At 42.7% G+C, this 27,956-nt stretch overlaps 4 protein-coding genes across 8 annotated transcripts in view; 2 read left to right on the forward strand and 2 right to left on the reverse strand.

Annotated features, from left to right (window-relative positions):
• Window positions 1-432: 432 nt before the first annotated feature.
• LOC134463036 (perforin-1-like) lies at window positions 433-21,831 on the forward strand. The gene is made up of 5 exons (XM_063216293.1): window positions 433-513; window positions 16,089-16,629; window positions 17,367-17,505; window positions 17,763-17,980; window positions 19,447-21,831. The coding sequence occupies exons 1-5, from the start codon at window positions 456-458 to the stop codon at window positions 20,303-20,305; spliced, it is 1,815 nt and encodes a 604-aa protein (XP_063072363.1). The 5' UTR covers window positions 433-455; the 3' UTR covers window positions 20,306-21,831.
• Window positions 2,581-4,779, forward strand: LOC134443208 (P2X purinoceptor 7-like; the record flags this gene model as incomplete). The annotated part of the gene is made up of 4 exons (XM_063193094.1): window positions 2,581-3,075; window positions 3,388-3,457; window positions 4,157-4,311; window positions 4,647-4,779. Coding segments are annotated over exons 1-4 (465 nt in total), but the record flags the coding sequence as incomplete, so codon positions are not given.
• On the reverse strand, window positions 4,546-8,398 carry LOC134439636 (uncharacterized). The gene is made up of 8 exons (XM_063189542.1): window positions 8,162-8,398; window positions 7,800-7,974; window positions 7,619-7,695; window positions 6,815-6,995; window positions 5,669-5,917; window positions 5,407-5,578; window positions 5,071-5,219; window positions 4,546-4,968 (listed from the first exon to the last, which is right to left on the reverse strand). Exons 1-8 carry the CDS (start codon window positions 8,375-8,377, stop codon window positions 4,790-4,792), a joined length of 1,398 nt encoding a protein of 465 aa, XP_063045612.1. The 5' UTR covers window positions 8,378-8,398; the 3' UTR covers window positions 4,546-4,789.
• A 2,890-nt stretch (window positions 21,832-24,721) lies between the features above and the next one.
• LOC134439646 (uncharacterized) overlaps window positions 24,722-27,956 on the reverse strand; it is a 33,589-nt gene continuing 30,354 nt past the window's right edge. For all 5 annotated transcript variants that reach the window (XM_063189563.1, XM_063189578.1, XM_063189571.1 and 2 more), the window contains 3 exons: window positions 25,951-25,989; window positions 25,447-25,491; window positions 24,722-25,043 (listed from right to left, as the gene is read on the reverse strand). In XM_063189563.1, the coding sequence (XP_063045633.1) occupies window positions 25,039-25,043; window positions 25,447-25,491; window positions 25,951-25,989 (89 nt within the window). In that variant the 3' untranslated portion in view covers window positions 24,722-25,038. The remainder of the gene's footprint in view (window positions 25,044-25,446; window positions 25,492-25,950; window positions 25,990-27,956) is intronic.

A 27,956-nucleotide genomic window follows, 5' to 3' on the forward strand; every position in this document is an offset into this window, starting at 1 on the left:
CCTGGCAATAATAAAAACATTTGGGATGGAAATAAACCAACTATAGCAGGCGTCTTCTCTGTTACTCTGCTGAGTTTTGTTATGTATGGTCTAGTTTCGCTTTCCAGGGTGTGAATAAAAAAAAACACTTTCACACCTTTGTTGTGAGCCCATCTTTTTCACACCCTGAGGTCCTCATTGTTCTTGTAAAACATTCATTTTTCTCCTCACGTGAGGTAAATGCTGTACTTTACTGCTGTCTATCAAGGGGAAAGGAGCAAAAAGAGAAACTCTACATCTCTCTCAGATGCTGTTTCCACGTAGCAGGATATTTTTATGTGTGGGTATTTCTTTCTCCTGTTTCGGTGGAAACGCAGCATGTGGATACATTTTTTTAAAACTACTTTTCAAAAAACTGTGATATTTTTAAAGCCGGATTTTTGATGTGTGGATTTGAAAACGGAAGACCAAGACGGATGACCAAAACCAATGTGTTTTCGAAAATAGCAGGCTACTTGGAAACAGCTTCTAAAGGTGAGACTAGCCTACCATACATGTTGCCAGAGGTTTAATGGTTTACAATCGTTTGGAAAGTAATCCAGGCAAAAGCTGTCAAGAAATCAAATGCAGTGTTTAGACAGTGCTTGTGATTTTATGATAGAAACTGCTGGCCAGTGCAAATGTAAACTTGACTTTGGATATGCTTGCCCTAACACAACCACAATTCTAGACATGGTTGTGTACTAAACAATTTTTTTTTTCATTTGTGATGTTATAATGCTTTTACAGACATGTTCGAATTTAATTTATTTCAGTGGAACTATTGAGGAAAGGGTCTGAAAAGGGCGTACAATTTACCAGGGTTTAGATCCGAACAATTACACAGCGCAAAAGCTGTATAGGTGCCCACAGGTGAACTATGGTATGGTCAGGATTTTTCTCCTACGAGGTAGGCCTATATGTACATTTTTAAACTATGTACCTGTACCTGTAGGGCAGTCAATATTAACGCAGTAATTGGGATTTGATTAAACGTGATTCATTTTTTTAAATTGCGATTATTTTCCCAAAACTCTTGCAAAAGTTCAATTCCACTGTCTAATAGAACCCCGCACACTTGCGGACATCGGCTAGTGATTAAAGACGAGTTCTATTTTGTCAGATCCACCCATTGACTATCCATGCTATGTTCGTGTGAAATTGGTTTTGGGGCTCAGAATTGTGTCGGAAGCGAAAGTGCTCCGCAGTGCTGTCGCAGTGCGGAGGCCCTGAGATAGGCTTAGAAGGCCTATGATAATATAACTTGAAGTGCTTACAGTTTTTTCTAAATCACCAACAAATTTTTGACCATTCTTCAGAGACATTCGCAAAACTCTGAATACAATTACCTGTAATATTCCAAGGTTGTTCCTAAGCCATAAGTGGGAACAGTGTTGAAGCTTCAAGGTAACATGTCCCTTTTAGGCTACACTCATGTATCCCCTGCCCCGACTTTGAAAACATCTGTCCTAAATGATACACTATTGTGGAAATGAAAAGTTAACATTTGAAGACAATGTTGGTTGCCTATTTCTGTGTTCAAAGATTTTAAAGAACAACAACTTACATCCAAATCCAGCATGTTCCTGAGCACCGTATAAGAGCCCAATGTAAATTAAGCATAGCCTAAATGATCATAAAAAATAAAAATGGATGGTGTAAATTTGAAGACAAAGTGGAATCTTTATTTCCATCCATTTCTGAAAATAAAAGCGAAATAATTCAATTGTAACATCTCAATTCAGATAGAATGTAATACCTTAATATATGGCTAGGCTAATATAGCTTTGCCTATTGAAAAATTAGTCTTTTAACCTTAAAAACTCTCAAAAGTCATAAAACTGAGACTATTATCCAATATCTGACATTGACCAACCATAGTTGACACTTTGTGTTTATAATTGGGGATCAGTTACAAATAAATTCCAAGAAAAGGCAAAAAAATCACAAATCATTTTGCATATTTGGGCTACCCTCAAACAAAGTCTGAAAAAACAACAAAAACGGATGATGAAAATTTAAAGACGAAAAAATTCTTGTTATTTATCATATGTACAAGCAATTTATGCAAAAAAAATGTTTTTTTAATTAACATGAAATTCCAGCTGGAGTCTTTTTTGAGACGCAGGAAACTGGACTAAATGCTCTCACATGGTCTTAGAATGATCTGGCAATGTAAGCTACAACAAAAATCTATGTTTTATTGTGATAAGTCATAAGTCAGACGGCCAGAAGCCCTACAGCAGCCGTGTTTGGCTTTCTACTTTAGAACTACATATCTAGAACCTCTGCATTCTGCCGTCCATTTCTGCAGTTTCTCTCATGAACAGCAGAGGGCACACTTCCGAAAATGCAAGCAGACGCCTGTAAATGGCGCTTTTGACTATGAATGGTCTGCCACATTTTAATGGTTCTCACGCCAAATGGCGGGAGTAACGCACGTTAACTGTGCAAAGCCCTTTGGGCCAAGGTAGGGCTGTGTTTATTTAGCTTTGATTATGTCTTGAAGGTAAGATATGGAAGATCCTTTACATGTTAAAGATCGCCTCTCAACGTTATTTCATTAATATTGCCGTGTTCCCCAATGTTATTGAATGTGTTACGCGTTGGTCCCGTTTAAAAAAACGCTGTGGTTATTTTGTTTCAAGCTGGTGTTTAGGGCCGGAAAATGGCTTGTTCAGAAACGACAGGGTTTTCCGGCTTTCAGGGCTTACCCTCATGAATATGCGTGACGCGATAAGTAGGTGTCTCTGATTGGCTCCCTCTCATGAATATGCATGACGTGATAATGAGGTCTCTCTGATTGGCTCCCTCCCATGAATGAATGAACCCGCCTCCCCCGCTCGCGCTATGTACAACTTTGGGAAGCTGCAAGCTGTTAGCTAGCTTAGCCTACCGGTACTTGGGTCCGTCTGCTGGAAAACATTGTTTTTTGGACTAAAATCTCAACATGTCTTCAGAGATACAGCCATATATATATGATCCTGAGTCAGAGGACGATGGAGAGGTGGAGGAGGAACCGATTCCTCATCGTTTGACGATGAACGTTTCGGAATGGTAATCTCAATGTTTATTATGTTCTTGTCGTGTTATTACAAGTATGCTTAGCGTTTTAACAATCGCTTTCAACTATGCTTTCTAATAATAATAAACAATGTTGTGACCAAGTTCTGATTCTGTAAGCGTTTTGTCTTTGTAATCTTTTAGTATGTTGATGTTACAACAACCAGAAAGGGTCTTCCTGCTTAATTCCTCCTCTAAAGTAGTGTGCTTGTCTTCAGATAACAGTTCACCAACACAGAATGATCGTTCGGTAATATTACACCAATATGAAGACAGAAATTGTCTAATACCATTCATGTTTGTTAGGTGTTCATGCGACAATTGTGAAAGAATGCCGCTTGAGGAGGAGAACATTTGCTGCCGTGAGATTCCCCAGGTACGATAGACATAAACATCTCTTGCTCAAAAGCTTGTGTACAACCGTGTTGGGCAGTAATGCATTTCAAAAGTTACGAACTACTACAATGCATCACTTTTCGCTGTAATGCGGTAATGTAAGGCATTACAGGGCAAAACATTTACTACTGTAACATTTACTACTTAGTTACAATGCTATTAACTCAAGTTGCAATGCATTACAATGACCTGGATTGTGGTGGGTCAGAAAGAAGCTATTCCTGAACCTGGTAGTTTCAGTCTGCATGCTGCCAAAGTAGCATGTAATCAGTAATGCATTCGTTTTTGAGTAACTTGCCCAACACTGGTGAGCAATATGCATCATACTCTGATGCTTATGCAGAATACATTTTTGAAGTATAAATGAAAAAGAAATAAACTGTTTATTTCCAACACAAGAGGTAACTTGTCTTAGTAAGCAAGCAGATCCATGTACTTCCGTTATGATCAGCAAACGGTTGGCTCAAAAGGGTTTCAGTGTTTTTCAGTAACATCACTGTCTCTCATTGGGTGGAGTGGAGTAAATGGTGTAACAACTATGTTATGCCATGTGCTAGTGTTATAGGTACCAAAACATATCTATATATATATTTTTTAACTTTGGACACCTCTGCACTTGTGTGATGATGGGTAGCCTTTGTCGTTGATAAATGATACACATTCATGTTCAACTTTTTAGGTAATGACAAGACTGACCGATACCATCACCCCTGTTGCCTGCATGAGCCAACACCCTGGACTAGAACCTGTGTGCCTAAATATATATGCACTGCAGAAAGCCCTCAATGACTTCCGGACAGACCACGGAAGCCTGCGAGTGAGAGGCTACCAAAGGTACTCGTTCTGTAAATCTTCAAAGTTAAAACGGTGTGCACAGGCATGCTGTAGTTGTACTATACTCACTGCACTATTTAAGTGGCAGTAAAAGCAGTCACTTCTATTGTAAAACACACCATAAACTACACATCACTACAATTTTTGTTTATCATTACTCATTGTTCCAGACTGAAAGTCATACATATCTGTGCACAGTGATTTATGAAAAAGAAATAACACCGGGGGCTCCTGTAAGAAATCGAGCAATTTATTTACAAATGTTACATATAATTAAAAAAAATGCAAAGGCACAACATTGACAAACAGTGTATACAACAATCTTTGTCTTCCAGACGATGCCGGCATCTGGCCTACAGATGCTTCGTCAGTTGGTGCTGGGGCTGGCTGGGGAGAAAAGTCCGCGTTGTCATCCCGGCATGTGTCGTTCGGCGCATCAGACAGGAGTTTCCGGACACGGAGGGCCAGTATGTAGGCTTCAGGGCTGCCCTTGATTGAAGCGGGATCTGTAGGATTCTACAGCTTCTGCCAGTGGAGGGTGGTGGAATGCTGAGGACAGGGGATTCGGAACAGGAATCTTTTCCAGCTCCTCCAAGTACGGCTTAGGGTTTGGGATGACCTCCTCGAACAACAGACTCATCATCTTGTGCACGTAACCTGGGAAATATTGTTCAGTGTAAATATGTATATCCTTTAAAAAATATTTTGTTACAAATGTAACTTTTCAGTGAAAAGATTAAAACAATTGTGAAATCTTACGGTATGTTGCTTTTGTCTTCACTGGCTTCACAGAGTATCCTCCCTTTTTGGCCTTGGGGTAGTGGATGCTGTATCTCAAGGTTCCTTTTGTGGTTCTTGCCTGGGTCCGCCCTGCATTTTCATTGAAGTGAAGTGCTGCCAGATAGTGTCTGTAAATCAAATTTAAGAAGCATATGGTTAGTGGCCCTGTGACCTCAATTGGGCATAACCATAGCAAAACAATGCTTTGCGAGTAGGAAAACACATTTCTTTTTGGAAGATTTAGACATTGCTATTCGTGTCACTGGCACTACTGCAAACATGTTGAAAAGGCTGGCATTTACAAACATATAGTACCTGCACAGCATTCCGATGAAAGGAAAGACCACATTCTTGGGTGTGAACCGCAACATCAGGCTGTGAAATGCTTCCAGAGTTGACGTTTGGTACCGGGAGCTTAGTTTCTCCACATCATTGAGAACCCTCTTGTTAACAAGAATCTTCTCCATCCTCTGTATGGCTTTGGTACCTGAAAAGATAAAGCGTAATGTAAATATCTCTTCAAAAGGCATTGTCACAACATGCGGCGAGTTCATAATAAAAGTATAACAATAAGTACCTGGTTTAAACCACTTCTTGCGGTCTGTGCTATTGCGGTCAGGGTGGAGGCATTTCGGGAAGATGGGGTTGTCGTGCTCGTGTTTGTTTTGCATATGGTTCATCACAGATTTCCACTTGGCAAGTTTTTCTGGCCCAGAGGAGGAGGATGTTGCACACCAGTACACGTGGTTGCTGATCCCTCGTTGCCACTTCTTCACCACCTCACAGTCTTTCTCTTTAGCTGCTTTTGCCACCTTCTTGGACAGACCTGAGAGTCACAAAAGGTATTAGTGTACTTCACACTTGTCATCGGGGGCAGATTAAGAAATTATGGCCCCCTGGGCCAGACACCGTCTTGGCCCCCATACCCCCACAAAAAAACATATCTTGACCCTGCTAATCAGACATGCTAAGAAAACTACACACAGTGCTCACAGCTAGCAGGTAATGGGAGACTATGATACACCCCAGTCCCCCATGCTATAGAGTTCGGGTGCTATAGAACTTTAAACGTATGTGTGCGCAGAGGGACAGCAACACATTTTTGCCAGAGGGTGCTGTGGATGGGTAGACAATTTGTGTAGGGGGGTGTGGGTGAAAATGTTTTTAGATGCAATTACCTGCATTCTTATAAATTTCAGGGCAAAGAATGGCAACCCGACTCACTCCCTCATATTTGGGATGTTGAGATGACAAAATGAGTGTCACATGGCCACACACGTGATGCTATGCTGAGATTACTATAAGCCCAAAAGCGCAACTTTAAATGCCGAATCCACCTAACGGTAAGTATGCCTACACAGAAGTCATTTTTTGTAGCAACCACAATCAATGGTAGCATCTCATGAACTCAAATAATTGGAAAGATAACTATTGCTACGGTGGTTTTGAAGGCTGGTTTGGGTCGAGGCCATGGGGCCAAGTTGGCATAGCCTCTTAGGGGCTTGGCCCTCCGGAACTGGCTTGGCCTAGGGACTATACCAGGACCAGTATGGCAAATGTGGTTTTGAAGGCCGGTTTGGGGTGTTGGCCGCGGGGTCAAGTTGGCCTGCCCGTTTGGGGCCTCATAGGCCTGTTCACTAATCCACCCCTGCTCGTCATGGTCATACATATGAGAATAATACGTGGAATTAAAAATGCACTTTGTAACCCATAAGGTACTGACCTTTCTCCAAATGCCACACATCATAATAATGTGTTATCTTGCGGTCTCTGAGGAACTTCTGGATCTGGGGGTGACGGTCTGTGACAATGTAGTCCACAGCCACACCCTTCGACTCCAACAGCTGCAGTCCTCTTGTGAGTCCCTCTTTCTCCATATTGTGGCTCCCACCGACTTCATTGCTCTGCGAACACATAGAAAGGAAGTATATATTGACTTAACACAAAGCTTATATATCTTGCCTAGGACGTAGTGTTGAGTTATAGAGAAAAAATTGTCAGTGAGAGTGAAAACAAAGCAGATAATGGGCAATGTGAATTGTGTAAAAATGTCTGTTCAGAATTGTGCCTCCTGGCCACAGTGACTGACAATTTAGGCCCTTTCTCCTCTCTCTGGTCACTCTCACACCTCAACACTCAGCCCATCCCCCGTTGTTTGTGAGAGAGATGCTGCACCCCCCCCCCCCCCCCCCCCCCCCCCCCCGCCCCTCCTCCCCACCTCTACTGCTCCCCCTGCTACTGACTTACAGACCCTTTCACTGACCTACAGACCTGGTACTTTTCCATCATGCACCAAGCGTGTGGGTAGGCAGTGATTGGCCCAGCAACCAGACCTTCCGGCTCCAGAGGTAGGTCCTGGCCTACTGGGAACACCCCCTGGCTCGGCACCCTGCTGTGCGTTCTGGCCGGACAACCTGTGTAGCTTAGTGTATTCCTGGACCAGCCCTATTATACAGTCCTTTACCGGGGGCTTACTTAGCTCCATTTTTTACAATGTCCATCATTCTATACACAAGTGCCCACTAACCTGTACTAGTTGAAGGTCAATGATGCTGTTGGTCTCCAGATTCATAAGACTGTAAGTTCCATACTTGGCACAGTGTCCTTCAAATACAAAACAGGGCTGTTATTCAAATTTCATCACACATTTGGGTCCGTATTGCAACAGTTATACATGATGTGTGCAGATACAGATGGAAAGAACTAACCAGGTGAATCTGCCCTCATGTCCCCGCCAAGCTTGACTTTTTTGTGCCTCACAGACTCCACTTCAGTGTCTTGAAGCTGGTGCCATGAGTGAATCACTGCCGGCTCAAGGAAACGGTTTGCATGCCTCCGGAATGCTGAGTAACTGATGTTTTGGAGGCGCATGGCTTGAAACATCTATAAATGAAAATATATATGTAATAAATAAAAGACTGAGGCAGCTAGTTTTGGTAAACCCTGCCACATGGGGTAATACAAGCTTTATTATTTCATTACGCAAGCAATGAGTTACTTATGAAAAAGTTATTCAAAAACTACACCAGAAAATCCATAAGGTGTTGAAATTAAAAAAAGTATACTTTACCTTTTGCACTTGATAGAATGATGATCCACTGAAATATACGGCTGCTGACAGTTGGATGTTGCCTACTGGTGTGCTCTTAATTAGTGGCTGGCTCTTCCATTGTCTGAAGAACTCACAGTGGTGGCAGATCTGGTCGATGGATAAAAATGTTCCTCGCCTGTATGTTTTCAACTCTGGTGACTTGCTGCACCTTGGACAGCGCTGGAAGAGTTCCATGATATTCTTTTCAAAAACGATGTATTTTTTGTCGGTGTGACCAGTTGTTGATGTTGAGAAGCTGTCACTATTACAGATAAGACGGAGAAAGAGAAGGGGAGAGAACATTAGTTTGACAATAAACTCTTCAATACAAATGTGTGTATTAATGTCTGATGAGAACATGCAGAAGCACTTACGAAAGCTGTGACGATTCTGTTAGCGTGGTCATCGACTGTGCAGCAGGGTCATATGTTGGATCGTGAGGATCAGGATCAGGTAATGAGAGGGTGTCAGTGACGTCAGCAGCAGCTGCAGCAGCGCTGGTGGTGGCCTCCTCCTCCTCCTCCTCTTCCTCCACCCGAGGTCTTTTAGATGGGCGATGTTGAACGGGCCTTATGGGTGTAGAGGATGGTGGGCCCCATGGTGCATCAGAAGTGCCTACTCCTTTGCTTTCACACTTCTTTGTGTCGATGTCGCAATCAAATTGGACTTCTACAGTCAACAAAATGTGTGTTACTGACAGAAGACACTACACACTTTCACATACTGCAATGCCATAACCTGGGTGTTGGGCAGTAATGCATCACAAAAGTAATTAATTACTGCAATTTTTTGCTGTATTGCAGTAATGCAAGGCACTACAGGGGGGGGATCTGTAATAGTTACTTAGTTACAATATTAAATAACTGAAATTACAAATGCATTCCAATGACCTGTTTTTTAGGGGTATACAGTGTGGTGGGCCAGAAAGAAGCTATTCCTGAACCTGGAAGTTCTTAGTCTGCATGCTGCCAAAAACACCTCCGGGGTTGGAGGTGAAAAATGCATGCCTCATGAGATTGCTTCACACTGCAATAAATGACCAGATCTATATCTTGGCCTATTCTTTTTATGAGAGTAACTAAATTAGTGCAAAAGTAGTGTAAATATAGCAATGGTGTAGTGTAAGGGATTTGGAAAAGACAGTAACATGTAATCCGTAATGCATTACAGCTTTTGAGTAACTTGCCTAACACTGGCCATAACATACAGAAAGGAGCAGTATAGTAGGGCCTATAGTAACTGCAAGTAGCTACACATTCTGGAATAGCATTTTGCTTCAATTCATAATGATCTGCCTCACAAGAAAGAAATGAAATATACAGAAACTGAAACAAAAATGTAATGTATAAACAACAAACCTTTGCTTCTCATGTGAGGGCCTAATGTACGCATTGACACCTGAGTAGTGCGCGTCGAACGGCGAGGTCGGTCTGTCTGAGTGGCAACATGGGTAAAAGGTGGCCTCAGTACTTGAGATGTGCTCTGTAGACAGAAAGAAAACGGGTCCCCAAAGCATTAGCATAACAAATGTGTCAATGACTGCAATTACACATAGGTGAGCTGTGGTGAATATTTTGGAACAGTTTTAGAAACACAGGTTTAGAAACTAGGTACACGTGTGCAGGCATCCAAAGTTCCAAAAACTCATTTCAGGGAGATTATCGACCATTGACACCTCAGACAATCAGAACGGCATTCGTGTTAAAAGGCGTGTATATTAGTGTGCTTTATATCGTCCAGTCTGCATAGAACATCTGCCTGCGATTTCTACTGGGACTTTTGCAGGGCGCACAAGTATTTATCTTTCTCTGTCCCGCATTGCCAATTGGAAAAACGTAGGCTTAGGCTACATAGTCTAAAACCAGGGATATTTTATCTGACTCGCGGGCAACGGGGAGTCGCTTTCAATGAACTTTATGGACACTTAGCAGGATGTCTGCGTGTGTTATTTGGAAATGACCCTTGAAATGAGCACAGCTGCGTCCATCTTCGAGTGCCTGCGCGACCATCCGTAATGGTGATCTGGAGACAGTGATTGTACTCTCGGTGCGCGGCAGCTAAAGCCAATCACCCGATAGTTCAAAAATACCTACACTAACCAAAGCTTTGTCACCATTTCGTGACTTCGAAACATAAACGAATGAGGAGTATAACGTTATACAACAGGTAAACGCAAATTGGGCGTGTTAGTAAGCAAGAAGCACTTTCAAAGCCAGGGCAAAGGGGCGAAAAATAAACACAATTGTTTTGTTTACTCGTTTGAACACACTCCGGTGTACTGCGCGGATTAATCTGAGTTCAGTAGCTCAAAAAAGGGCTCAGTTGCATAAAACATTCTTTTTTGTTTTACTTAGCTTGGTCACTATCGTGCTGATACAGAACTGGAGCTAGACACACGCCAGTCAGTGGCTGTGGCTATGTAGCTCTAATTCTACCCATATCAGGCTGCCACAGAACGAAACAAGCATGTTGTTAGCCTATTGTAACAAAACACTGGATGCAAAACTTCATAATCCACGACTTACCGCTTGTGGGCTGGTGCCTGTTCTACGTGATGGTATTGACCCAGGTCGTAGAATCAGCCTTGTAGCGAAGCCACGGCTATATTCCCCCATGTTAGTGAAGTCGCTGTCCTGGAAATGTGTGGAACACAACACTAGCGTCTTGTTATATTTAGCTGGTTGTGATGTCCCATAGATGAACTCCAGCCATTTCTTCCGATCATCCTCCTTTTTGGGCAAGAAATGCATCGATGTCGATGCTTTAGTGCCACAAATTGCACACGAACGAGTATGTTCTGCCATGCTAATAAACAGTTAGCTTACTTAGCTTCTCAGAACCGCGGGTCTTCAATCTCAACAACTTCCTCTGGGGGGAGGTTCTTATCAAGGGCTCTGGTGAGGGCGGGGAGGGCAGTTTGGGGGTGGGTTGGCCCCTCATTTGCATTAGGAACGCCCCGTTTCGATGTGACGTACGAGAGAAGGGCTTTTCTTATTCGCTCCAGAAACTGCATAATTTATTTAAATTAGGAAACGCGCCAAGGGGAGGTGACGCCCCACTATGGGACCTTGGATGTTTGTGTAGCTATGGGTGACAGTCCGTTTGACAATAGGAACAGGTAAAACTGGGTTTTATGTGAAGTTGGCCTTTAAGGAGTCTAAGCCCTTAGCCCTATACCTTTCCCCTTCCCCTCCGTTTTGCGCGTTCACGTGTAGGGGTAGTGGCGTCCCATTTCACGTTAAGACAGAGGGGTTGGGTAAGGGCTTACTACCCCTCCAAACGGAGATTTTCCGACACCACACTCCAAACGGAGGGCTACGATATCCGCGGCATCCACAACAGCACACAAATGTAAGCATTTTCACAGTAATTGATTTTTGGTTTTAGAGTGGTACTAATTATTCCATTTTACTAAGTTTAACATTGCCCCAATATGTAATGCCTGTTCTCCATGAAACACACGTGAAAAAAAAACGCTATTAACGTCAACACAATGCATGGAAGTCATGAAGGTTTTGCAAGGGTTGCGCTACAGCTTTGTCCTTTTTAAAATTGTTGTGCAAGTAATTACAAGCAATATTGTTGGTTCAACCTAAGAGAGGCTGGTTCTCCATTTAAAGCCCTACGCATTACAGCTCCGTTTGACGGGACTAGGGGCAAGGGGAAGGCGTAGGAGTAGAAATTGTAAATGGGATTTGGTCTAAATATATATATTTGCATGTCAAAAAAGAATTCCTGTGGCGGTACGGTGGTGCGATAACAAGATGGAGATTGTAAGAGACAATCCACCACTTTCAACAGTTGGTCCAAACTGTGACATTGCAGTTAGATTATTCCATGGGCGTTACAAAGGTGGAGTTGCTTTACTATCTGACTAAAGCTGGGCTTACACTGTGCGACTTTTGCCCCGATTTTGCCCCGATTTGGCACTCGCACGACTTTTTGAGAGTCGGGCCGATTTCATGCTCAATCGCAGGTCAATCGTGAGTCTCACATCGTGCAGTGTCCATGGGGTAACGACAAGCGATTTCGCCTCACGATTGTGCAATCGCAGGGTCGCAAGAAAATCAAAACGGTTTGAAATTCTGGTCGTGGCTCGTGCGTAAATCGCACAGTTAAAGCAGTGCTAGGACCCGATGTGACACTTCACTTGCACAAATTAATAGGGCCGTGCGATTCGCTGTTGAGCGCGACCTCATCTCCACCTCAGGTGCGCATGTTCCCTCCTCTGCAGACAGGGGAAACATGCCTGTCGCGTCTTACGGTGGAAGCATTTCGCTCGCATTCGACTGTCGGCTCGTGTAGTGTGAGGACGTGAGTCGTGAGTTGTGAACTTTTAAACAGTGAAATTCCATCGTGCAGTGTGAGCAGAAGCTTAAGACAAACGAGTGAAAATATCGCACAGTGTATGCCCGGCTTAAAGCGATGGTTCGGAGTAGAATCACCCTAATGCCATTTGAACCGTGACACCCATCCACCTTTACACCCGAAGTGTTTTCTGCCGCAGGCTTACATCAACAGAGTTGCCGTGTTATTCGATGTTTATTCCGGATAGCTTGACTCAAGCGCATATGGATACTGGGCACCGTCTCCAAACTTTCCCCACAAAAATAACATGTCATGACACCAAACTTCTACAGTATAACAAATGTGGTTTGTACTCACAAAAAGATGAATTTGAAACTTTGTACATAGTCCAGGAGTTTATTAGTAACAACACACGAGACGATTAGCTTTTCTGCTGCTAAACATCCGTCGACGTCACTTCCTCCAGCTGGGACTTTGTTGATGGAAACAAATACACGTGAGTCCGGAAGGCGGAAAACTCAAAAAGACAGCTTGCGCTACAACTAGAAATTAACCACTTCGGATTTAAATTTTACCACGTTTAATAAATAGAAGACGATGCCACACTCGTGCATATATCCTGGCTGTGGACTAAAACACAAACCTTACAATAAGTGGACAGTCCCAGCTGGAGGAAGTGACGTCGACGGATGTTTAGCAGCAGAAAAGCTAATCGTCTCGTGTGTTGTTACTAATAAACTCCTGGACTATGTACAAAGTTTCAAATTCATCTTTTTGTGAGTACAAACCACATTTGTTATACTGTAGAAGTTTGGTGTCATGACATGTTATTTTTGTGGGGAAAGTTTGGAGATGGTGCCCAGTATCCATATGCGCTTGAGTCAAGCTATCCGGAATAAACATCGAATAACACTCTGAATAAACTCTGTTGATGTAAGCCTGCGGCAGAAAACACTTCGGGTGTAAAGGTGGATGGGTGTCACGGTTCAAATGGCATTAGGGTGATTCTACTCCGAACCATCGCTTTAAGTGGTGGTGGTCACACCTCTGAAGTTGTTTTTCTACTCATACTGCAATCAATATGTAGCAGGTTGGACCTGTGGTCCCATGGATAGTGTAGGATACGGAAACGATGTGTCTCTGGCTTTCTCCTCTGATTGGCACGACTGGTCTGTGGGTTGGCAGGGCGGCACTGGGACTCAGCGGAAGTGTGACAGGGGGGGCAATGGCATGTGTCTTCAGAGTAGGCCTATACATTTCCTTAGCTAGTTGTAAGAGCGAGACGCCAGGTCTGGACTCATCTGGGCTCTCTGGTGCTACCTGTCCAGTGCAGTGTTGATGCTGTTGGGTTGTGTGAAGACCCCTGTGATAATCGTGGTTCTGTGCGCGTCTGATCTGTGAGCAAAGGTAGGCTTTTCTTGGTGGCGCGTGCATAACGTTGTTCGCACTAATATTAACCCTTGTAAGGTGTTCGTATTTTTGTTACATAGAAGGTGTTCGGGTCATTTTGACCTCGGCATATAGAAAAAGAATGTTTGAAAGAAAAAAATCATAGCTCATATTCACCGTCATGTTCCCTTCAACCTGCTTGTGAATTTCTGTATATTTTTTGTGAGAGTGAGAGATACAGGGAGAAAAAGATGAGACGGTGAAGAAAGTGACTAAACTCAATCCAAGCTCTCGGATTGAGCCGCTAGTGCAGGGGTGTCAAACTCATTTTGGTCCGGGGGTCGCATACAACCCATGAGGACCTCAAGCGGGCCGCATTAGTAACATTATCGCAAAAAAAAACCATAAAGCAGAGCGTTAGTTTTCAATACTATTGCATTATCTTTTCAGCATGTTTTAAAAGTGTGTCGAATATGTAGAAAACAATGCAATACCGATAATCCTGTGCAAAATTTCATTGATTTCATTCATTCATTGGCAACTGTCAATTAATAAAATAGGGGACAGTTCATTTTGGCGGGGGGTCTGGGGGTCTTCCCCCAGAAAATTTTGTATTTCTTAGATGTAATTTCCTGCATTTTAATATCCCATTTCCCGTTTTAGCTCAATATGAACCAATACAAATACAGTTATATTTATTATTTAATTAAAACCAATACCAATACAATACGAATAAGAAGTATTAACATTTGACATCTATATATGAGGTCTATGTATGAGCTTTATCAAATGCCTGTCACAGTACAAATTCACCATTTATACTAGAAGTCTGATGTGCACTTTACTACAAATACAGTGTAAGAGAGAGAGAGGACCATTGGGTTAATGTCATGCTGGTCTCGATTCTGCCCCCAGTGGCGTAATTGCGCATTTCGGTTATTTCTTTGTAAAAGCAAAGCAAAATTTTTTTATTTTTTTTTAACATCCGGGCCGGATCGAACCTTCTGGCGGGCCGGATGCGGCCCGCGGGCCGTATATTTGACACCCCTGCACTAGTGTGCTTTTCTCGCAAGTTTGCAACATTGATGCATAACTGGAGGACCGAATAATATCGGCGCTCCTTTTTCCACATAATTCACCCTCTGCCTTGTCTACTCAACATGTGATCAGTATTGTATCAAAGATTTTAGAAAATATTGATGTATAAGCCCCCTAAAATGATACGGGTCAAAACGACCCTGGAACACCTCCTGTGTAAATGAAATGGTTTTAACGTAGTAAACGAGGTAAAGTAACAGTGTGGTGAATCCCTTCTGCTAACGCTGCCCTGAATTGTAACCTTTTGGTTGGAGACACGTTCAACAGCGTGTCGAGTTGAGCATTCCATTGGGGGTGGGGGACACCACTGTATTTCCCATGCAGGGTTGTGTTATGTGCATACGTATACTGTACGGTCTGACACGATTCGCTCCAGTCACCCACTCCTTGGGTAAGGAGTGAGTCACTGGAGACCGATCTGTTGAGATTTGTGTTATTGTGTGGAAAATCGTGGAGTGTACAGTAACCTTGTAAGAGGCTTGATTTGGACACGGACGATGACATACATTTGATAGTCCTGGTCGACTACATAGACCTAGATATAATACACATAAATATATTTCTGTCAGATCCACTCTAGTCAAAAATGAGACGTGAAACAGAGATAAATTTCAGAAGCTTTATTTCTGAATGCATACATTTGTGTTTGGGGGTATGGCTCTGTTCGGAGGAAGTTCCCCGGCTTCTCCATGAGCTCCATGGAAGCCAATACAGGGAACAGCAGCATCCTCAGGTGGTGTGCCTTCCATTTAGCTGGAAAGGCAAAATACCCCCTAGAACAGAGCAAGCAACAACAACAACATGACATTGTTTGACAATGATTAGTCTGGTGGAGCAGGGGAGGTGGTGGGAGCAAAACAAGCAGCAAAAAGCAATGACAGGAAAACAAATTCGGTAGTTTAAATAAAGCGCGCCATATGTCAGCATCCAATTGCGAGCTGCAGCTGATTAACCAAAGCGCAGCTGATTAGTGGAGAGTTGTATGGGTTGAGTAGTAAGGGAAAGGGCGCGTTGACTACGTGGTCTGCCAGAACTCAGAATGCAGATTGCTCTATTAATGCATGTATTAGTTATTTGACCTACAGAGACTTTGTATGAATTGTCATTACAGGTCTGGCCATGGGGGTCTCAGGTTTTACCTATCTGGTCGTCCTGTGCCTCTCCGTCATACCCCCGACCACCCCATCCTGCACCAGGGGCTCCTTTCGAGAGTGCAAAGAGGCCGAGTTTGCTCCGGGCTCCAACCTGGCCGGCGAGGGCTTCGATATCACCAGGATGCAGCGCAAGGGGGCCTTTGTGATCGACATGAACCTGTGGAGACGCGAGAACAACACCTGCCTGCTGTGCAAGAACCCGTATGAAGAAGGGAAGATGCAGAAAGTCCCAGTGTCAGTGGTGGACTGGAGACCCACTAAAAGATGTAGCATGGAAGTTTCAAGCAAACAATATCAGTCGAGCGAGTCCCTGGTCAGTTCTAGCAGTTCTAGTGTGGAGAATAACTGGAAAGCTTCTTTAGATATACAGGCTAAAAGAGGCGAGGGCTCTCTTACGTTAGCGGGGACAAACTCAAAATTGGCTGAATACTCGATGGAAAAAACAAAGAGGGACAAATTCACCTTCCTGAGTCACAAGACGGTCTGTGGGTTTTACAGGTACGGAAAGCCTTTGAGGTTTCAGTTTACCATCATTTAAGGGCTGTTTGTGTCTTTTATTAGAGTCTAATGGGATAATAAGACAGGCATGAGTAAGACAGTAAGAGAGTGGCAGATGGGGCAGGGCTGGGAAATCATCCAGGCTGACTTGACCCTGGGTCTTCATGGGTATGGGGAGCCTTAGTGCCGGCACGGGAGCGTGTCTATGTTCCCACTGCCGGTTACATGGCGCTATTCCAATATGCCACACAATATGCCACTACATTGATGTCTACTGTCGGAATACCGTCGGGAGATATGCCATTTCTGTGGTTTTTGCTACGTTGCTCAGCTTTTATCAGTTTAGGGAGAGTGCATACAGTTATCCTAACCCTAATCTCAAACCTAACCCTGACCCTGACCCTAACCCTACGGTATGTCCGATGTAGGAATACCGTTATGTCTGAATAGCGTTTCCCACCTGCCCCAATGGGCAGTGGGAACATAGAGCTGACCCACACCCCTGAGCCACTTTCATTAGCACTGGTGATTCAATTGTAAGTACAGTTGTGGTATTTCATGTTTACATATTGAATGCATAGGATCTGCTTCTGATGTACACAATCACAGATTCCCAGGAAAAGCACCAGATGGATTAACAATGTTGTTGTGGGTGGAGAGGAGTAGAGGGGGAATACTTGTGAATGGCATGAGTAGTATGATAGATATTTCTGATAACTCTGTTTTCCCATACACAGCTACAGGGTTTCCAACCGGCCGAATCTCCATCCAGAGTTCCAATACGCCATCAACCAGCTTCCCAAGACTTACACCAATGAGAACAAGGGCCGTTTCTACAAGCTCATCGACAACTTTGGCACCCACTACATGACTAAAGTAAGAGAAAAAGACAGACGACCCGGGTTTCATTCCGGCCTGGATCACTTCCTGATATCCTTCCCCGTCTCTCTCTCATCTTGTTTCCTGTCTCTCCTACTGTTCTGTCTGAAAAATAATGACATTTAAAAACAAAAAATCTTTTAAAAAAATTAAGGGAAAAAAATTAAGTCCTGTACAGTAATGAAAACCGAACATTAGGCAGTGGAGTAACTAGTAAACGTGTGTAAATGTAACTCTGTGTGTCTAATAATCAGGTGACCCTGGGTGGGATGGTGCACTCGGTGACCAGTGTCAGGCAGTGCATGGCCTCCCTACAAGGCCTGTCGTCGGACGAGGTCAAGATGTGTCTGGACATAGAGGCTTCTGCCAGCTCTGGAGGCAAAGCAAAGGGATCAGCAGCAGTGAATCACTGTCGAGATGCGAAGGACAAGATTGAGGGAGGGAACCGTTTCTCATCTAGCTTCAGTGACAGGTGAGAGACAAAGACAAGAGGTTTGCGAGAATATCCCCCCATTGGGTATTCAGACACAGCACTTCTGCTGGTCTAACAAGATAGGGAGTCTCTGTCTGTTTCCTCAAATGGGTCAGTGTTCTTTTTTTTTCTTCTTTTTTTTTAACAATTTACGTATTAATAATAATAATAATAATCAGGGGTGCACATAACTGGTACGCAGGTGCGCATGCGCACCAAAAATTAGCAATGCGTACTGCCACCTCAGTCACTACAGTGCACTTGCGTACTATCTCAACAGACTGTTGATGTTGGTGAATGGTCAAACATGTCCAAAAAGAATCAGACAACAGTAGCCTAATCAGTTTCTTTGGAGTTTCGTCAACAGCAAAGAAAATTGAGTCAGAGATTTAAAAAACAAAACTTTCCGAGAAGTGGCTCCAAGTGCCGTGGCTTGAGGCTAATAATGATGAGCGGAGAGAAATGTAGTGCCAGTCCCTTGACATGCGGAATCGTTCTGTAGGCTATGTGGTAGTGAAAGCATGCGTTCCGTGTTGAACAGGTAAGGGGCGCGATGTGTCCCGTTTTCTCATGAATGCCTAAAAATAGACATGTCACTCGCATATCAACTGTAAATCTAACAACAGTCAGCGCGAGCGCGACCGAGTTGAGCTCCTGGCTCTCTCCTCCTCCCTCCATCATTATGGAATTGTGCCGTCTGTTAACTCCCAGAATGGACGCGCTCCCCCGTCATTCTCATTGGCAACTCCGATGCATAGAAGTTAAAAACTGAAAGCATGCATCCATGCGCGTGGCTTCTTAAATGCACACAGTTCCCAGCCAGCTCCACTTCTTAATTTCGTCAGCTTCCTCCCACCATATTCCAAACGGACACCGCATACAAGTTTATTCCCCCTCTGTGCATCAGTTAACAGGCATGACGGCGAAATCGGCAAAAACAGATGAAATCCAGACAATAATCACTTAACTTGAAGATTACCTGTACCATATGTAGGCTAATTAAGATTTAAAGAATACCAAACTAACAACACATTTGATTAGGCTACCTTTCACCAGTTGCATTAGCCTTCAAACAACATGTGTCTACGTTCGTGGTGATAATGTTTTATCCTTCGACCCTGCAGACAGTAGACTTTTTTTTTTTTTTTTTTCGCGGATGAGGTGCGTACCAAAACATATTTGCTGGTGCGCATATGAGTAACGGCCTAAAAAAGTTATGTGCACCCCTGATAATAATAACTTTTTTATATAGTACCTTTCATGGAACCCAAGGTCGATTTACAAAAAGGAGATGGGACAAGGAATTGGGGAAAAAGGAATGGAGGTTTAAGGGCTTCAGTAAAGAGATGTTACTTGAGGTTTACAGTGTGAACTTTCTATCAATCATCAGTACCTTCTAATTAATTATGTACTGTAGATTGTAATTCAAGTTTAACACTTCTTTGTGTTTCTTTGTCATTTGACAGGTTTACAGAGGTCTTTGGTGGCCACAGCACCGACAGCGATCTTCTCTTCTCTGCTGACAAAGACCCTTCAGCCTATAAGGACTGGCTCTCCTCCCTTCCCCTCAACCCAGACGTGATCACCTACTCACTGGATCCACTGCACGAGCTGCTTCCACCTCAACTTCTCGTCAGGAAAGAACTACGCAAAGCAATCCAGCATTACGTTCTAGAGCAAGGACTCTGGCAAAACTGCTCAAAGCCCTGCAAGTCTGGCATCAAAAGAAACCCCAAAGAACCCTGTGCTTGCAGTTGTCATGGTAATCCTGGCGTAGGTAGCGATTGTTGTCCCACCAAACGTGGTCTCGCTCGAGTCATCATCACTGCAGTGAAGGCAACAGGGTTGTGGGGTGACACCACCACAGGAACTGATGCCTATGTGAAGGTGTTTAACTCCCAGAAGATGCTAATCGGACGCAGCAATGTGATTTGGAATAACAACTACCCTCAGTGGAACATGCCTTTTGATATTGGTGATGTCCTCTTGTCCCAGACCAGCATGGTGAGGTTTGAGGTGTGGGACGAAGACAGTGGGTGGGATGACGACTTGCTTGGTGCTTGCACTGTCAACCTCAAGGAAGGGACCAAGGGCAATGCATGTGCCCTGAACCACGGAATGTTCTACTACAAACTCCAGGTGACCTGTGGCCCCAGCTTGAGCGGTCCGTCCTGCTCTGAGTATGTGAGCTCTCCCATGAACGCTCAGCTGGAGAAACTGTACGTGTCCCGCCATGCTCGACCCATACCGAAGGAAATGCTCCTCAATATGGGAGTGTTTGGGATTGGTGGTACTTCAAACTTGAATATTACTGGGTTTGTCTAAGGCCTAATCCAAACGTTTTTAAGTCTGATATTTTTAATTGTTTGGGGCTTGCGTCCACATGGCACCAGCAGCTTGGTTACCCAAAACTGGTTGCCAAATCTTGAATTAGCAAAATACATTAGGCCATAACAACCCCCTGCCCCCATTAACAAGTAATATCAATATATAACAATACGACGTTTCATGCCAGGGATTTCGCCCACTGTATTGGAATGTTATAAAATCTCTCTTCTTGCCACACAATTTGCGGCACATGCACACACATGTGTAAACAAAGATAGCCTACCAACAGTGCATTATTGTTTTTTTATATACTTATTCAACAGCATAGTTTTCTTCTGCTCACTTTAGTTTGAACTTGCAGTCATTTTCTCTCTTTTTTTGTCCATAGAAAGTGGCAACATGAAAGTAGACAAGTGAGGTACTGTAAACGGATGTGCTCTCTGTTTTGAAAATTGGATTACTGTATATTGCTTTTAGCCATGGACAAAACATTTAATCTAATCCTATTTTATTAAACACCTCAAACATACATTTCCAACTGACTAGTTCAAATGCTTTTTCTGTGTCTAATGTAATCAAAACCATATCCTCATTTTGTCTTTGGGTATAGTCCAGGGGTGCTCAAACTTTTTCAACATGTGAGCTACTTATTGAAATGGGTGTGTGAAAATGATCTACTCCGGGGTTTTATGTCAGTTTCGTCCACTTCTGATGCTATTAGCCATTCCCGTAATATGGCTGGTTTAGACAGTGGCAGTCGGTGAAAACTGTCGGGGTTCCATCTTTTCATTTTACGGCCGCACCCGGTATAAGAACCGCGGACCATGTTTAGCCTACCTAGCCACCTGATGGAGTAGCCTGCATCCGGGTCAGACTAGAGAGTTGCAACAGTGAGACACCTCTGAAAACACTGGCCAGTGAAACACTGTGTGGTTTGATGATTCTTATCTGTGCCTCGGTTTGATTGACGAGACCTTTGTGATGAAGTGTGTATCGTTTTTGAGGTTGTTTATAGCGGGGAAACATCAGAAAATAATATTTACAAATTGGCCCCGCCGTGATGCATTGGCTGCGTTATTCACCAAAAAGCTTAAAATAAGCTAACTCCATAACGGCGCGGCATTCCCCTGAATGGCTCATCATTAGATACATTTTGGGGCATGGGAAATCGATGGTGAAACTTTAATTTTACACCAGAACTATCCTTTAAGTATCGATATAGGCCCATATGAAGTGCATTTTGTATTGTCTTTTCCTTGCTTATGTATAAGGATTGTGATAGATGATGCCCAGGTTTTTGCGCATTTGCCTGTGCGTAATGCATAGTTATGTGCTTCACACAGTAAAGGCAGCAGTTCATTTTTAAATGTTTTGTAGAATTAATTTGTGTAACCATCATCACATGGGATTTTCTTTAAACGTTGAATTTGTTCATTTATTTCCTCTATTGCGATTCCTTTTATTAATTCCTTGTTATTTTCTTTGGTTAACTTTGGCATTTCTTTAACTTCAAGTATTTCAGAACTGTCTCTATATTCTTTGTCTTCATAATATTTAGCAAATTCTTCTGCAATCATTTCTTTGTCAGTAATTAATTTGCCTTCTTTGTTTTTTAGCTTTGTAATGTGTGTTCTGTTGATTTAAAAAATATATATTTTTAATTTTACTTCAATAAACAAAGTACCGGTAAAACATTGTCACATTGTCAATATTGTTTATATCAGAGTAAGGTTTGATGGAGCATTGCCGAAGTTGTGGTCAGAGCAGGGGGTAGGCATATTATATACGGGCACCATAAAATGTGCCCGAGCTGTGGTAATGGGAGGGACCTGTATATTTGTCCAAAGGAGGAGGAATGTATTTGATTCCGTTTGATAGACCGAGGTTTGATAATGACCCCTGGGTTACCAGTAGGCCTACTGGGAGGTCAACTGGGAAAGTCCACGTAGATATTGGCTACGTTTTCATGATGTTTTTGAATCAGATCTAATAGATAGGATTTAAATAGATCGGATTAAGAGTTATTTTGCGACGTATATACATGGCACTTTCACCTAAAGGGTGATGTGGAGTAACTTTGTTGTGCTTCATTACTTCGTGGGGCACTTTTACATCAATATGGAAGCCACAACATTTAAAGTCGCTTAGGGACTTTAAATTAAGCAAAACTTTCATGTGAAAATCAACAGGAAATGCCGCCATTTTTTTCTCAGTAGCAAAGAGCACGGGCTCTTGGCGCCATCGTGTGGCCAACGAGCATGCGTGGAACGACTGGACTTATTGTAATTCTGAATAAAAGGTTACATGACAGAGGAACGTGTTTAATCGGATTTAAAAGAGGAATAAACCACCCACTTTAATCTGACTTAAGTTTAAATCAGAATAAACTTCAATCCTGTTCGGTAAGTGTTTACATGATCATTTTAGAGCGGAATTAAGTTTTAATCAGATTTAAAGTGTCTCATGTAAACGCATAGATTGAGGAGAAGAAAGTTGACCTAGTTAGCAGATAGCGATAATGACTTCCAAGATTTTCAAATGCTCTGGTTGGCCTTGTATAGGTTACTTTATTAGCTTATTTGACAATGGCGGTGAACAGGACAGTTCTAGTACAGGGGTTAGCTATAAGCTATAAAGTTAATTTTACATCTGTGGTCCCCCCATAGTAAAATGCATTTGTGTACCGTATGTGCATTGGCCCGTGGCTTTAAAGGGGTATGCCACTATTTTGGGGCTTAATACAGTTAAAATCGTTGGCTGGGGTTTATAAAGGTGGTAAAGTGTTTTATTTTTCATGTTGTTGTCTTGCTTTAAGACAAGTTAAAAGAGGGAGTATGTCCCTAAGCTAGTGAAAGTCAATGGATCCGTGTAGCATGAGCAAACGGCTTACATGAAAAATAAGACACTTTACCACCTATATAAACCCTAGCCAACTATTTTAACTGTATTAAGCCCCAAAATAGTGGCATACCCCTTTAAATGTGCAATGTAGGCCTACAGTAAATGCTCTGGCATGGCATCACAGGTCAACATTTCCACTGACCTCTTGTCAGACAGCAGCAAAGACAAGGGATGAGTCTGGCACTCGATTCAACTTCAAGGCCAGCACTCTTCAGGTTTGTGGACCACCTGGTGCAATCAGTATTACACGCTGAAGAAGGGCTATGTCCAAACTGTTTGTAGGTGAATAAAGAAAGAAAAACCTGAAGATTACTAACATGTTTCATTCATCTATCTTGTATGTGGGAGTCAGCTCCCAGTTACACAGTAAAAGGCTGTGAAAAGCCATCAGGAGATAGTGTGTGCACGTCTTCTCCACTTTTCAGCCTCACATCAACTTGCCTTCTCTAACTAGTATACTAATTAGTTAAGTCTACAACTGGAACTATGCATGCATATTTCATGTTCCACTATTAATTATGGGTCTCTAATAGGACTTCATTTATGGTTTTCTTTTTTTGTTTCGTTTCCTGTAAAACGTGGTTTGTATGTAGCTTGTAGAACACTGTGGTATCCTGTTTGTGATGAGGGTTTTTTTCCTCAGAGGACCTTGTCACGTACCGTATACCGGCATGTGACAAGACCCCTGCGTGGTGTGTGCAAAGGGGCTGACAATGCTCTTATCAGTTCCATCAGCTCAGACGGGTTGACCTCAATTTATTCGAGCGAGCTGATGTGATGCACAATTGACCACTTAACACCAAAAGGTGATAAAAGCTCGGGCTGTGCTAGGTTTCGGACGTGACTCAAAGCAAAAACCCATACCATGTTAACCACGCAACTATCTATTAATAATCCTGTTATAACAAGTTTTGCAGCAATGATTATTGACATGCAATGAAAGTAAGAAGAGGCCGGCCACATTGTGCCCTGCCCTTATAAGGCTCATGCACCCCACAGCAAATAATTTACTGCCATTTGTCATTATTACAAGAAAATAGGGATCTACTAAATCAACACCTGCCAACCAGCCAAATGCTGGTGAAAAAAACAGGTCGGGAGGTAGAAAAGGAAACTTCCCAGCCACTTTAACCCATTAGTGAATGTTTGTTTGGCTAGTATGATAAACATCTACTAGCTGTTTTGGCTGGTGATGAAGAAAGTTAATTTAGAACCCTGCAAGCAAGTGTTGGTGCAAAGTGTGCTTTATTACTGTCGGTCTACAGGCATATGTGTTTTCTTAAGTCAGACATTTGGGACAATTTAGCAGCAATGAATATTGACAAGCAATGAAGGCGTGAAGACGGATACCACTGCCCGTTCCAAGCCACTTGCGGAGGAGGACCCATTACTCACTGTTCCTTCTCCTTATTACAAGCAGGTATATGTGTAAGTATATGTGTAAGTTATGCATTATTAGGCCTATGGCCATGAGTGTGTGTTTTTTCACTGAAATGATGAGCAAGTCAGACAGTCGGGGTGAAAACAGTTTAGTGTTTCATGTGCAGAAATCCATCATACAACAAATTTTCGTCTCAAATTTAGCAAAAGGTACAATAAAGCGGGCAACACTTAAGGGGAGAACACAAAAGGGAGATGGTTTGACAAAAACAACAATGACAATACGGAGACAAAACAAACATAGAACATGAAAAAGCTCAACAACATATATAGACACAACTAAATGCACATGAAGACAAAACAACAACGCAGCTGGACACAAACACAAAGAACACACGCGGGGAGGGAGGGACCATCATAAATTCACTTCTTGCTGAAGGCCTTTTCAATCAACCTGGAAGCAGACACAGAACATTAGAGGCGCACAGGAAATAGAGGAGTCCTATTGTGTGAGTCAATCTCATGGTTTGTTTTCATTTTACTGAGTGCCCATGTCGTGAGATAAATAGACATTGAATAATGAATTACAAGGCGTCTTTAGAGGACTGTGAGAGATTGGACTGCACACTGTGTAGTTCCAAAAGTAAAAAAAAAAATGTTTTAATAAACAGCAACATTTCTATCTACTATTCATTGCATGGCACCTAGATTAATGTTGTTTTGAGGATGTGTGTACCCCAACTTCCAATCGTCTTTTGAAGACCTCCAATAAACCACCCTATACTGCAAAAGTAAAAAGTGTACCAATGTTGGACTATACAGACTTTATTGTAATTGCAGCCGGAAATCCACCTTACCTTTATAGCCGTTGCCATAGTAGTTGGACTTCATTGGATCCTTGCCTATTGTAAAAGGAGAAAAAACAGAATAAGTTGGAAGATCGTTGCAATATTTGTTATATGACTTCACTTTTCACTAGCTACAGGATCCAGAACCATAACACAAATAAGAACACAAAAGCAGATGGGTCAATTTGTTATTTTAAAAGTTGGAATGTGCAATATTTTACAAATGTTGTCATTGAGGGCGGAGGACAGACGTTTGTTTGCAAGCATATGGACAGTACCTGTTACCTAGCCATGATATAAAACACTGGATGTCATACATGATCTAGCATGAATTTGGACGAGTACAATGCCACGTGTGGTGAACTATGAAAGTTACCATTGTCAATGTATTCAACTTGCAAATTAATATGATACATCACTAGCGCTGTGTGTAGGCCTACATGCATAGTAAGTGGTTAATGTGAGACTATTAGTGCTTCATTAACTATTGTATCATCACACATTGACACTCACCATAAGCTCCTTGGCTGGCTGCCAGTGGCCCACCATACGCTGTGAAGAAACATTAAAAAAAAAAAAACATAGATTATTTGAGAGTAACTGGAGTAGATTCAAAATGGTGTCTCAAATAGCATGTTTGTAAGGCTCTCAGTACTTTCAAAGCAATGCTGTTATGATATACAGTAGTTGAGTATTTTCAGCAAATATTGAATAGGCCCGCCGGCGAACCCAATTGCAGTAAGAGGCTACAGTTGACTAGCCAGGCCACGCCAGCCTAGTGACGCAACACCTTCGGCGTTAGTCAGGCCAAGAGCAATGTAAATATCCTTTCTGATCTCCCGAAAAAACGGGAACTCCACCCACTTTGTCAGACACCAGTCTTCTGGCTGAGATGCTACTGCAGTGTAACCCAGTCCCACCAGGAAATCGCGGGCATTTTCTCAAAAAATCGCGGTCGGAATTGCCAGATGGTGCACGAGGATTTCCAGAAAATCGCGATAAAAGTTGCAGAGCTTCTTACTGTGTTGTTGCGATTATGTTGCGGCATGAAGTGAAAGGTGCGATTTTTGTTGCGATTTTTAATGTGTTTCCCCACGCTTGAAAGTAAAGGACACTGCCACATTTCAGTCCTCTGGTGTTTTTATATTATTTCCATTTTATATTATGATTTTGGTTCTTAGGCAAAGCAGGGAAGCTGCCAGGGCGAGTTTTTAGCCAGAATGTCGTCGTGAAAAGTTCCATCTCTTTCATGCTGCCATTAGGCTACGACACCCTTCATTACAATGCTGTTTATGGCCGTTTGACTCTGTTTTAAATGTCATCACCGTTTCAAATTGTAAGCATACAAACTTCGTATCATGTCGATATCCATTCCTGACTTAAAAAAGTGGATACATAGCCTAATTAACTAGGCGGGCGGAATTGGGCATGTCCACCCAGTTGAATAGGGTGCGCGACAGGAACTCTTGTGACTGAAATCCTGGTTAATGTGAGTCGTCTGCTACACATAGCCTGCCTGTGTCGGCGTTTAATTTTCAAGCTTGTGAAAAGCAACACAAATAAAAGCAGAGGGAGGGGTCGCTTTCGAAAGAAGGCATAAGCCTAGGTTTTTTTTTTTTTTGTTCTCCCGCGCCGTCAGCCGGCTTTAAATTAACGGCTGATGATCATCATTCAATGTAACGAGGATGGAGTTCACAGATTTCCTGTTGTGAAGGGTGCTTGCTGAATAATGCTCAGAAATTATATTAATTTTGGTGCTCTTGTGAATATAAAAGACGACGAGATGGTTATCTATAAAACACCACGTCGCCTGCAGAACATGGGTTCATGAAATGAAAATGGGTTCATGAAATCACGACTAGACTAAACGGAGGTCTCAGCTGTCAATCAATACCGTCAATCGCGCAAGGAAGAGAGAAGGAGAGGGAGAGACAGAAAGTAGTTTTCCAACTTACTCCCACAGCTTTCCAACGTGTCTGTTCTGGTTTTATTCATGTTCAGTGTTCCTTGTCCGTTTGACCGCGCCAGGTTAAACGAAAGTGATTTGACGACACGGTCACCACGGTGCAAGTGCTCGTATCCAGCCATAGCCCAATTTGCGCGAAAGAGATTATATATCGGCCAGGCACGCACGCAGCATTCACAATGAAGGATGGAAATTACTCCTTTGTTGTGGACAAGGCATTTGCGCATCTCAATTCGGAGGGAAAATGTTGCCTTCTGTATGCGCACAAGTCAAACACCAAAGTGGTCCAGCAGGTGGACCGCTTTAGAAAAAAGAAAACACATCTTGTTGTAGGAGCCCTATACTTGGCGTAGGCCTAATGTAGATGACTGTCATGAAGTGTTAATTATATATTTATGTAGGCCTAGCACATTTTAAAAATGTAGGCCTATTGGTTATGCCAGACTAGTCATACATTTTCCCTCCTGTGACCATGCGAGCAGACGCGCAATGAGAACATGGCGTTTCCTACATTCGTATTTATTCGTTTTTCCCCCTCACCGACAACTTTCTA

This window comes from Engraulis encrasicolus, chromosome 2 (genome assembly GCF_034702125.1).
Source record: "Engraulis encrasicolus isolate BLACKSEA-1 chromosome 2, IST_EnEncr_1.0, whole genome shotgun sequence".
Classification (NCBI taxonomy): Eukaryota; Metazoa; Chordata; class Actinopteri; order Clupeiformes; family Engraulidae; genus Engraulis; species Engraulis encrasicolus.

Coding starts and splice junctions, on each gene's coding strand:
- LOC134463036 (XM_063216293.1), top strand. CDS start 456: ATGACCAAAACCAATGTGTTTTCGAAAATAGCAGGCTACTTGGAAACA. Junction 16,630..17,366: donor ACGGTCTGTGGGTTTTACAG/GTACGGAAAGCC, acceptor TCCCATACACAG/CTACAGGGTTTCCAACCGGC. Junction 17,506..17,762: donor GCACCCACTACATGACTAAA/GTAAGAGAAAAA, acceptor TCTAATAATCAG/GTGACCCTGGGTGGGATGGT.
- LOC134439636 (XM_063189542.1), bottom strand. CDS start 8,377: ATGGAACTCTTCCAGCGCTGTCCAAGGTGCAGCAAGTCACCAGAGTTG. Junction 5,918..6,814: donor TGTGTGGCATTTGGAGAAAG/GTCAGTACCTTA, acceptor TGTGACTCTCAG/GTCTGTCCAAGAAGGTGGCA. Junction 4,969..5,070: donor GAAGACAAAAGCAACATACC/GTAAGATTTCAC, acceptor AATATTTCCCAG/GTTACGTGCACAAGATGATG.